At 42.2% G+C, this 12,463-nt stretch overlaps 1 protein-coding gene across 1 annotated transcript in view; it reads left to right on the forward strand.

Annotated features, from left to right (window-relative positions):
- Positions 1–436: 436 nt before the first annotated feature.
- Positions 437–12,463, forward strand: part of RHOQ (ras homolog family member Q) — a 51,231-nt gene continuing 39,204 nt past the window's right edge. Inside the window, exons 1-2 of the mRNA XM_074205245.1 lie at positions 437–583; positions 1,189–1,247. Of these exons, the coding sequence (XP_074061346.1) occupies positions 442–583; positions 1,189–1,247 (201 nt within the window). The 5' untranslated portion in view covers positions 437–441. The remainder of the gene's footprint in view (positions 584–1,188; positions 1,248–12,463) is intronic.

Below are 12,463 nucleotides of genomic sequence, written 5' to 3' on the forward strand. Positions count from 1 at the left end.
CGGCCGAGCCCGGAGGGGTGGGGGCAGGGGTGGAGGGCGGGGAGACCGGCCGCCGCCTCCTCCTCCTCCTCCTCCTCCTCCTCCTCCTCCCCCCGCCTCCCCCTCCCCTCCCCAAAGTTGCTGTTTGCCCCGGGGACCGAAGAGTCTTATGATACATTGTATCCTCGGGAGAGGCTGAGGGCGCGGGCGAGGGGGTCCGGGGGCGCAGAGCGCGGCCGCGCCGGAGAGGCCGGAGGAGGGGGTGGAGAGCGGAGCGGCGGCGGCAGCGCCCCGGGCCCGCCGCCCCCTCCCCGGGGGCAGCCGCTGCATGGGGCGGGGGCGCCCCCCCTGCTGCGCGGAGCCCAGGAGGCGGCGGCTGAGCCCCCAGGCGGGCTGGGGCTGAGCCGGGGACCGGGGCGGGGGCTCCGGGGGGACCATGCCCGGAGGCCGGCCGGGCGCAGCATGGCTCACGGGCCCGGCGCGCTGATGCTGAAGTGCGTGGTGGTCGGCGACGGGGCGGTGGGCAAGACGTGCCTGCTCATGAGCTACGCCAACGACGCCTTCCCGGAGGAGTACGTCCCCACTGTCTTTGACCACTATGCAGGTGAGAGCCCGGGGCCCCCGGAGCCGGAACTGCTGACTAAGGGGCCGCCGCCCCCAGCCCGCTCTCCCGAGCCGGGCCAACTTTGGCACAACTTTGGCAAGCGCCCCCCCGGCCCCAGGCAGGCCAGCCCCTCGCCATCTCTCCTCTCCCAACTCCACTCCTTTCCTGGCACCTGCGTCCTTTCGCCCGAGCCCTTCCTGCCCTTAAAGGCTCTTCGGCACCCAGAAACCTCTCCTCTCAGCCGGAGCTCCTGTCATTCCCAAACTCCCACCGCTCCCGAGTCCTTCCCCCACCGGCCAACTAGCTTGACCTTCTGGTGGGCGCCAGGAGCCCCCTCAGACTCTGCCCCCAGTTCCCTTGGTTTCAGATGGAGGAGAAGGGCTCAAGGAAGCGGTGCTGGGCGGGGGGGGGGGGGGGGGGGGGTGAGCGCGCTGTCATGGCTGGGCAGTGGGGGAATTTCAGCCTACTTTTCAGAGGCTTCGGGCAGTTTGGGATAGATAGGGCACCCGCTCTTGCTGAGCTCCCCTTCCCAACAGACTCGGGTCATTTTATATTTCTTCCCTTCTTTTCCCCGTCCCCTTTTCCCCCCATTTATCCCTTTGCAGTCAGCGTGACCGTGGGTGGGAAGCAGTATCTCTTGGGACTTTACGACACAGCTGGTCAGGTGAGTGACTTTTAGGACCCCGATGACCATAAGGCCCAGTGGGGGATGGTTTCCTTCCCCCACATCCTCCTCCAGTCCTAGACTCTAAAGATAATCTTTTGATAAGAGCTTTTAAAAATGGGGATGGGGTGGGGGTACTTATCTCGAAGGGAAAAGAGGGGGAGCAGTCATCTCTGGGACAGGTCTTTTATTTTATTTTCTATCAAGTCAGCAAATGGCAAGAAATGATTTTTTTTTAAATGCAGAACTGCAAGGCAACAAAAAGGGATTTTCTTGCATATAGGAAAGTTTTTTCCTGTGTATTGCTTTTACTTGTATGCCTATTGTGTGTGTGTGTGTGTGTGTGTGTGTGTGTATATATGTTGGGGGGCAGGCTGTATCTGTGTGTGTGTGTGTGTGTGTGTGTGTGTGTGTGTGTGTGTGTGTGTGTCTCTGTCCCAACTCCTGTTGCAAAGTAGCCTGGCCAATTGTGAAGCGGTCTTATTTTTAGTTCCAGATGACCAGGTCTCTCTCCCTTCCAGCGCCTTGTCCCTCATTGGTGAGTGGTCTCCCTGCCTGCAAGACCTGATTGGTGGGAAATGGCATCATCTAATATTATGGTTAGGCATTTGGTCCTGGCTGTTTATGACAACATCACAGCACACTGGGACTCAAGTCCCCAAAATGCAATCTGTGATGTTGCAGAAAACCAATAAAACAGACAAATGAGAAAAAATCATAAAGCTAAATGAGAAGACTTAGGCCTGAATTGGGAAGGAACTTTTGTCAGGGAGCTAGATGACTGGGTAAGCAGGCCAGGAGACTTGGGCTAGATTCTTTTTGAAATGACTATCTCTGTAGGAAGAAATGAATAACTTGTGCATCCTCTTCCAAATGTCTGTGGACCAAGAAATCCAGAAATGGGACTGGGACTAGGATTTAGCTGCAGCTTTTCCTCCCTGCCCTGCAACCCATTGGCTGAGAAAATAGGATGATTTTGTGTTGATGTTTTGCAGAATCTGCTGCTGTGCTCAAATGAGGTTTGTCTGCCGGTAGTTTCTTAAAGGCCTGATGAGTGTCAAACAGAAGCAAGTCTTGAAAGATGTGTGAATAACATAGAGAATTTGGGGTAGTATGTGGGTTGGGGAGAGTGGTTCACAGAGTTGTGGTTTCCAGTTAGGAAGGATGCTTAGTTCTGTGTGTGAAAAAGAAATGACTTTGGAAACAGGGCTAGTTTATTTTGGCCTCTGGTTGCTAAGTTGCTTGAGCTCCTGCAGTTATAGAAACTGCTAGCAAGGAATGGTGATTGAAATTTGCTCCTCTCCTTTCCCACTTGAAACAATCTTGCTCTAACTTTCATTTATTAGTCAACTTTCCTTATCCAAGGCCCCTTTGGGGTTACATTCCTTTTGTCAGAAGTTGAGGTAGAGATGGGAGCTGTGCTTAGGAGATATGGGAGAGGAAGAAGTTGAGTGAAGCCATATTCTAATGGAAGAAAGGAGGAGATAATGTTGAAATAAGTGTTTAGAATGTTTGTTTTTTGTATTTGGGACTTTAGGCTGGAGGAGTTTGGATGTGTAAGTCCATGATTTCTTTGGTGTAGGAAACTTCTAAGGAGGATACTATCTGCCAGTCAAATCAACAATTGCTTTGCAACTTTTTGTCTTAATCTTGCATCACTCCAGGAATTTTTTTTTTTTAAATGACTTGCTCTGGGTCACACTTGTAGGTAGCATGTGGCAGAGATGGGACTTCAGTTGAGGTCACTCTGATTCTGAGGCTGACTTTTCTCTCCAGGCAGGTTTATCGTTTTTTTTTATCATCTCTGGATTTGACTTTTCTAAGTCTTCCTTCTTTGCAATTGGCACAATCCTTTGGAATTTTTGAAATTGCATGTGATGATATCACATGGATGAGGGCAAACTGATTATTGGAACTAATAAGCTTCTTTTGGAATTATTTACAAAAATGGTCTTTAATTTCCTTTCTACCTCTAAATTTATGGAATTCTATGACTAATATATGTAATCAATTATTTATAATTCATGTGGAGATAACAGAAATTTTTTTAAATGCCATCTTATTTACTTACCAGTCCTTACCAGTCATTGTGGCTAGAGGGAATTCTTTGTATATTTTTATAACTTTATAGCTTAAATTTGAGCATTTTGCTTTAAAGTCAGAGCCTCGACATTTTTGTTATTGAAGCATTATATCTTCTTAAACTGACAAATTATTCTTGATGAATGTGGCTGGCCACTGATTCATTGAAATATTCACTCTCCTGTCTTGGCCAGACAGAATGAAGTAGAATTATCAGAACGTTTAGAGCATACAGTTGTTCTCTATTGGAGTGGCAGAATCAGGCAAAGGAAAATCTAGGATAAGACAATAGAGGTGATGGCAGTCTAAAGTCTGCACTGTGAGACAAGTGTCTTAAAAAAGGAAGCACTTCCATCAAAGAAATGAATCAGTGGAAACTCATTTTGAACTTTTCTGGTCCTGTTCCCAAATATCCATGACATGTAGTTAGGTGACAGAGAACTACTTTCTAGGTTGCCCCAGTGAGATACTAGAGACCCAGGTCCCCTGAGGATAGTTCCCTGGAGGTGACCTAGGGTCAGCCAGCTCATATGTGGTATGTGATGGTTTTTATGGGTACAATTTTGGACTTGGAGTCTAGCGTCCTAGGGTTCATTTTGGCCTCAGACTCATAATAGCTGTCTGACCATAGACCAGTCACCTACCTTCCTTCTCAGAAACTGTTTCCTTATGCAGAAAACAAAGATAATAAAATTAATAATCTTGATTAACAAGTGATCAGGAGGAATATGACAAACTTTTTAGAGAGCCATAAAAATATGAGTAATTGTTAACATAGTTTTGATGCCCCTCAGTCTTCAGGTTGGTTTTAGGTCCTTGGCCAGAATTCCAAACTCTGTATTTGGTTATATTTTCTTCTTTCCCTGACTTTTGAGTATCTCAATGACTCACCTTTCCATAATCCTCCCCTTTTAATAAATATTCTTTTCAGTTTAATAAGAACTAAGAACTTATTAAGAATCTCTGATACTGTGATGGATATTAGATATATATATATATATATGCATATATATATATATATATATATATATAGAGAGAGAGAGAGAGAGAGAGAGAGAGAAAGGTGGAAGGTAAACTTGAAGGGGTTTACCTTCTACTAGAAGGAGATAACATAAATAAATAAATAATATTTTCACAATAAGTGCAAAATAATTTTTTTTTGGAGAGAAGGTGGATACTATTAACTAGAATATAAAAAACAAAAACCCATTTTAGGATGTGACCCTTGAGTTCTATCTTGAGAGCTTCTGAAGAAGGAAGGTATACAATGGGAACACCTGTACAAAGGCACAGAGATGAGAAATTAATTGTGGTGTGTAGAGAAGAGCAAATAACGGAATACCTGGTCTCCTGACCTGCATCTATTGACCCTTCATAACTACACCAGTTTTACCTCTTTAATTTCTATGGTAGATTTGTCATATGGCACAATGTTAATCTGTTGATCCCATTTAAGATCTGGAACTAGCACTTAACTGTTAATTACATCTTTACTTTTCAGTGGCAAAAATGGTTGCTTAAGCTGTCAGATTGCCTACACTGTCCTGAGTGCTATAGAGGAAGTTATGTTTAAGGGTATAGAAATTAATAATCTAAATAGTCACCACACCGACCAAGCCATGGCCTCAAGTTGATACAGGTTGATGCCTTAAAGTAATCTAAGTTATTAAAATCATCCTTATTTAAATAGTATCACCCCTTGACCTTGACAGTTTACTTCATATTGGGATGGTATTTTTCAGAAATGATTCAGGAGTTGGGAGAATGGGGTAGTTAGCAGTGATCATGACAGAAATGAGATGAGTCAACCTGAGCATTTCTCAAGAGAAGATCTGATGTGTCATTGTCTGATTAGTCCGGATTTGTAATACGTGTTCCTGGACATAGTTACTGCTTCTTATCAGCTGATAGGACTTGTATCAAATCTCTTGCTTCATTCTTTGACCACTAACAATCACTGGGAATGGCAGATAAATAGTTACGGCAGAATGTGGACGTTCAGTTTGTTATACTTTAAGGTTGTTGAGATATAATGTGAGGAAGGAAACACTGCCATTCCTCATATGTCAAGGATGTTCTCAGCACAAACACTTGCCTACTCACATTACACACAATAATCAGAGCTTCTTCCATTCAAGTCTTCACATGTCTCATCACTGAGGGTGGAAGTGACCCGGATTCCCAAGGACTGTGGCAGAAGATCACAAGCTCAAACAGGACCTTCCAAATTGGAAAGGGTCCAGATTTGAGTCCAGTGATTAGACTGGCCAAGTTCAGACAAGCACATCAGGCTATTCTTTTTCTTTTTTTTTTTAATTTTTGATATAGGAATTCATGAAGACAACATACATAGCTATGGAGAGGTTATAGGTCCTTTACAAGTCAAATTAATAAGCATTTATTAAATACCTACTATTTATTAGGTACTGTGCTAAACCTGATTTTTTTTGTCCTTCATTCTTGAAGAAAACCATGACATCAGGGAGGTGATGTCATGATAAGCACATGAATTGGATTTGAGTGAGGAGAGGCTATGCTAAGTCACCAACCTCACTTTCTCCTTCAGAACCATATGAGTCCAGTGGCCAGATATGAATCAGGATGACTGGAGATGGTCTTAGATGCAAGGCAATCAGTTTTAAGTGACTTGCCCAAGGTCACATGGCTAGTAAGGGTCAAGAGTCTGAGACTGGATTTGAACTCCCATCATCCAGTGCTGTATCCTCTGTGCCACCTCAATGCCCAATAATTGATTGCTAAACAAAGAAAGGCAAGAGACAGTGCCTGCTTCAAGGAGCTCACAGTCTAGTGAGGGAGAGGGAACAGTATGTAAACAATTATATACAACCAAGATATATAGAGGATAAGCTAGAGGTTGTCGACATAAGAGAGGCACTAGAACTAGATCTTTGTAAATAATGATGATAATGTATCTTAATATTTTAAGACATTTCCATTTATTAATTGATTCTCCCATAAGACATATGTTATTATCACATTTTACAGATTAGAAAACAAAACTCAGAGCAGTTCTCACTACTCAGGTCAAATAGTGGTACAGTCAGAGCTAAACCCCAAATCTCTTGCTTTTCAGCTGAAGAAACTCTTCATTTTGACTACTGTGCCTCACTAATGCAGAAAATGGAGAATTGGTCCTTAACCATTGTAATAAATTATCTGTTGTTGGGTTTTTTTGTGGAGGGAAGCCCTGCCCATGTTGACTAAGATATAATGTAATGTTCTATAAGATGCTATGACTTTACTGGAAGTATTTAGCATTGTGGTCCTGTGACAAGATAAAGAAGCCTCTTCACTCCAGACTTTTGCTTAATGAACTGATGGTATTGCTTGTCTAAACAAGACTGGGACACTTTGGAAAAAATTCAAAGTTGCCCTTCTCCTCCCTGTGACTGGACATTTGCACTGCCCAGGGGAGGATTGGGAGGAGTGAAGTTGACCTTCATAACCTCCTTGTTGTGTGTCTGTTCAGTCCTGCCATTTGATGAGCTGCTCAGGACCTAACAGGCTGCTCCATGGCCAAGACTCTATTCTAATCACTTAATCCTTGGAGTAGATGTGGAATCTGATATGCTCTTAAATGGGAGAGAAGCTCAATTTATCCTTGGTCCAAGAATAAATACATGGAATCATGAGGATTACTGTTGTAGAGTTGGGGATTATGGGAGTTCAAATCTTGTGTCTTCATTTTCCCAAGACATATATTGGGAAATATGCATGTGTGTCCATAAATGAATATCATATGGCATGTACTGCTGTGTTTGCAGTCATACAGATAATATTAAATGCACATCTGTCTATCTGCATGTGTGACTACACACACACCACACACACACACACACACCACACACACACACACACACACACACACACACACACACACAGCATTCTCAGATGTCTTTAGAGGTTACTTTTAAAATGACATTTGAGGGTTTAGCCATCAGAAAATAGCTCAGCAGCTGTGGGAACTAAGAAGGACCTAAGGACGGCCCATGCCTAACCACTGAGCTACTTCCTCTTAACTAGGGAGAAAAACTCTAGTCTGAGATAACCATGGGAATGACCCATCTGAATTTCAACAGGTAGCCTTAGAGGTTTATTCCTAGGAGTATAGGAACCTTAGAGATCATCTAGTTCACTCGCCCTTTACTTGTAGTGGATGGACTAATAGAATTTCCTCTCATTAACATTTCAGAATTGGAGGGAGCCTGAGAGATACTTCTGAAGGATGATTCTCTTGGAATTAGATCCTCAGGATTCTTTCTTAGATCATCAAAGGGGTATTTGAGGAGAGACCATGACTATTTCCCTAATTGACAACATTTCCCTAAACTCAAATTCTCCATTACTGACTATCTGAATTTATCTAAACTGTTTTTGGAGCTATTTCTACATCTTTATTCTGGGATCGTAAGATCATAGAATTTATAACTGTACAAACCAAGGATCATAAAGTATATCTAACTTTATCATTTTATAGATCAGACAACAGAGGCTCAGAGAGGGAATGGAGAAAGGCTAAACATCAGGGAACTGTTAAATGGTAGATCTAAAATTTGGACCCAGAGGAATTTCTATAAGTACTTGTACATGTGGAAACCTGAATTTTGATTTGTTCCCAAAATCCACCTCTTTCCAAACCTTAAGGAGAGATTCCTTATTCTAATGTTTCTTACTCTGATGAACAATTTGATATTTCCAGTATTGATGCTCTTGATTATAGACTTCAGTCCTGCCCTTGATCAGACCAAAAAGGGGGATACACTTGATTCTGTCTTCATATACTGAGCAGTCAGCTAGAATTTATTATGCATCTGCTATGTGCCTAAGCCCTGGGAATACCAAAAAAAGGTAAAAAGTCCCTGTCTTCAAGGAACTCACAGCTTATTGAGGTAGACAACATGAAAAAGAACTGTGTTACAAACAAGAATTAGACAAGATAAATTGGAAATAGTCAACAGAAGGAAGAGGGTTTGGGAGAGGCTTTTTTGTTCAAGGTTGGATTTTAGCCAGTACTTGAAGGAAATTAGGGGATCCAGGAGAAAGAAGGGGACAGAGGATTCCAGGTAGGAGGAGATAGCCAGTGAAAAAGGAGAGAGGACTGAAAGACCCTCTTATCCAAACAATAGCACAAGTCCATTGTCACCGGGTTATGGAATATGTGGGAATGAATAAGGTGTAACCAAGACTGGAAGGGTAGGAGTTGGACAGATGATAAAGTGCCTTGAATACTAAATAGGAATTTATAGTTGATCCTGGAGGTAATAGGAGGTTATTGGCATTTATCAAACCAGGGTGAAGCGATCAGATGAATAATAAAACCAGAAGAAGGAAGAAGGAAAGATATGGAATGATAGCTAATGGGAATGGATGAATCAAATGACGATTTGGGAGAGACATGAGCATGTCCATAGGAAGTTGAGAAGCAGCCAGGAGGCAGGGAGATAGTAGAGGATAGAGTGATAGAAAAGTCAATCTGCCTGAGAAGATGAGATGGAATATTATAATGTAATATGTAATATAATACTGTAATATTATAATAATAATGTAAGAAAACCCCAAATGGAGTCATGAAGAGTTGGACACAACTGAAAAACAACTGAACAACAACAACAACCAAGTAGAGAATTGGGTGTTTGTGGTTTTGGGTTTGTGGAGGTTGGAAAGTAAATTCTGCCAGTATTTAACACAGAACAAAAACTTCTTCCTGCCCCAGTTCTTCCCTCAGTTTCCAAAATCCTGATGAAGATGCATGGCTGGGCAGTTGGTGCTAATTTCCTTAAGGTACTGCAGGGAGAGAGAAGGGAGAAAGGGGGTATTAGAAAATGAAATAAATTCCAATTCTTCTTGGTCTGCAGTTGAATTTTCTATCCTGACCCCTGGTCTTGAGCTCATTTTACATGACTGTGCTGGCAATGAGTGTTTTTTGCCCTGAGCATTTTATTGCTCCCATTTTAGGTTCTGCTTAGACTATGGAAGAAGGAGGAGGAGAACGATGGGGGTGGGGGGAGAGAGGCTTGTCTAGAAGAACGCCTGCAAGGAGACAACAGACCCAATTTAGCTAAATCTGTTTAGCAGTGGAGCCCTTCGCAGAGCTGTGAGATGGAATGCCTTTCAGCTTCGATTAAGTGCAATGTTAGTAGAACAGGTACCTGCCTAACCACCTACATTATACCTTGGGACCTTTGCTCTTAGTTGCCCATTTGGAGAGCCCTGATAAGGAGCTAATTGATAGACAAGGGGTGGTGGCTAACTAGGGGCAGTTAGGTAGTGGATTTAATGATGGCCCTGGATCAGGATGACCTGAGTTCAAATATGGCTTCAGACACTTACTAGCTGTGTGACACTGGGCAAGTCACATCACCCTATTCGCCTCAGTTTCCTCATCTGTAAAATGAACTAGAGAAGGAAATGGCAAAACCCTCAGGGCCTTTGCCAAGAAAACACCAAATGGAGGTCACAAAAAGTCTGAAAGACTCAAGAACAACAAAAGACTAAATAAATAGAGCATATATTATGTCTCTCCCCAGAGGTATTTGCATTTTAATAGAGAAGTAAGAGCAAAAAACTTTAAGACTCAAGAGAATAACCCACTGTAGAGAATAAAAAGTATTTGGAAATAAAGTTTTGGGATATGGGACTTTGCACCTACAAAAATCATACCACATCAGCCCCTAACTATTGCAGAATCCTAGAATTGGGAAGGATGTCCGAGGCCAACTAATCCACTTCTTATTCGTACAGGAAGAATGTCCACAGCAACACTGACTCACAGATATTCAATCTCTGCATAAAGACTTTCAGCCATGAGGAACCCACTTCTTTACACAGTGGTCCCATTTCACTTTTAGAAAACTTTTATTTTGTTCTCAAGCTTAATTTTGTCTCTTTGCAACTTTTATCCATAGTACTTGTTCTTCAGACAGAGTTGTGGTTCAGTCATTTCTCAGTCATACAAATTCTTCCTGACCTCATTTGGATTTTTGTGGCAAAGATACTGGAATGGGCTGCCATTTCTTTCTCCAGCTCATTTACAGATGAGAAAACTGAGACAAAGAGAGTTAAGTTACTTGCCCAGGATTACACAGCTAGTAAGCATCTGAGGCTAGATTTGAACTCATGTCCTTCTGATTCCTGACCCTAAAGCTTTGTTTACTGCATAGTATCTGGGTCAAATCATACTTCTGATGTGTTCTGCTTGTGTGACCCTGGATAAGTTACAATGAATAAAGGGATGAATGATGAACCACTTATTACATACTATGTCCAAAGCATTATCCTTAATTCTGGTGTTGTGGAAAAGTAAGACAGTCCCTTGCCCTCAATTCTAACAGATTAAGTTCTAGTATGCAGTTTCAGGTGCAAGTCAGATGGAAAAGTCCATGGTTCTTAGAGTGCAATGGCAAAGCAGTTGTTGATGACTCCTTTTCAGAGTTATTTTCACTGATAAAATCATCAGTTCCTATTCTTAATTCATTTGACAATGCTAAAGACTTGGTGGCAAGAACATTCCTTTCCAGATCTTTGGTAGCTGAGATGGAGCAGTTGCCAAATGATTGGATGGTGTCTATAAGAACAGGGCTGGAGGCACTGGTGTCCTAAGGCTTGTAGGTTCAGGGACCTGGGCTGTCTCCACTGGAGTTGGACAGGAGATGGTGGTCACAGTAGGGATGGTAGTTGTTTGACCTGTCTGTCACATGCTGTTTTAACTAGACTTGCTTGTATGACCTGTGAGTGGCTGCTGACTGGCACTTAGTGGGATTGGCCAGCTTCTGCTTCACATAAGTTGTTTTCTCAGAGGATGACCATGAGGGTTGACCCAAAAGCAGGAGTAGTAGCTTAAGGGGTACTTCCTCTCTTAGGATTTTTGTGTTTATTTAATCTCCCATGTCCTCAGTTTCCCTTATCTGTAAATGAGGGAGTTTACACTGTAGTCTTTGATGACCCTGGCAGCTGTAGATCTCTGATCCCATGATCCAGAGTCTAATCCCTCTTTCATATAATTGCTCTTGAGATACTTGAAAAGAATGACCTTGTTCCCCCTAAACTTTTCTCTGTATTTTTCTGCTGATGTAGTTATCAGCTAGGCAGCAATCTCTGGGATCTATAATTTAAGCCTGATCTTCTCTATTATTTTCAAAAACCATGTGTTCCTACCTGGTCTTCCCAACAGAGTGTCATATAGTGATCCCCTTTGGTGAAGCCTGTAGCCACTGTCTCAGAATTAGGTTCTTAACTACATATTATAAAGTACAAATCATTACAAAGGGAAACAATAATATTGAAACATGGTTATCAGAATCTTTTTTTCTAAAAATTTATTCACTGAAGGGCAGCTCAGTAGTACAGGGCCCTGAAGCACTGACCCTGGAGTCGGGTGGACCCAAGTGCAAATCCAGCCCCAGACAATTTACTATGTATATGACCCTGGGCAAGTCATTAACCCTGACTACCTACAAATAAGAAAAAATAATTTTTACCCTAGCTTATGGCATTTCTTGTCTTCAGTTCACTTAATATCTGACATCTTTTATGTGTCCTTGAACCTACTGAGGGAACTAAAACCCAAACACAGTAGAGAAGGATTAGAAAAATAAGTAAAGGCTGAATTACATTTTGAGAGAAATCAGAGCTTGAATTTGGAGAAGGGTGAGGGAGAGCCATGAGAGTGGGAGACTTAAACACATCTTTATAGTCACTAAAGTTTGACATCAATGTTAATGTCTACAGAGTGTTGAAAACTAAATTATAAAGATTATCACCCAGTAACTGATAACTTAGTAATTAGGTGGTATGGTTGGTAGGTGCTAGCTCAATGTAGTTTGCTATTAACTCCTTTTAAAGCATATTTTTAAAATGAGACCTCCTTTTATCAAGAGAATGGTGGGAGCCCTGAATCTCAGATCTGCCAACTCCCTAACATGGAAAGCAGACTTGGTTTGTAATTTGAGGTTAGAACAAATATTGTGTTTGTTAAATTCTGGATGATGATGAACCCGCCAGTGTTTAAATATAGGGTTCTCAAAATTGCTTATCTAATAATATATGTTATTTTTAAATCTTATATATTACTTATTTATGTTACTTACTTTTGAACAGGTCATGGATTTAGAATC

The sequence above is a fragment of the Macrotis lagotis genome, chromosome 1 (assembly GCF_037893015.1).
Source record: "Macrotis lagotis isolate mMagLag1 chromosome 1, bilby.v1.9.chrom.fasta, whole genome shotgun sequence".
In the NCBI taxonomy this organism is placed as follows: Eukaryota; Metazoa; Chordata; class Mammalia; order Peramelemorphia; family Peramelidae; genus Macrotis; species Macrotis lagotis.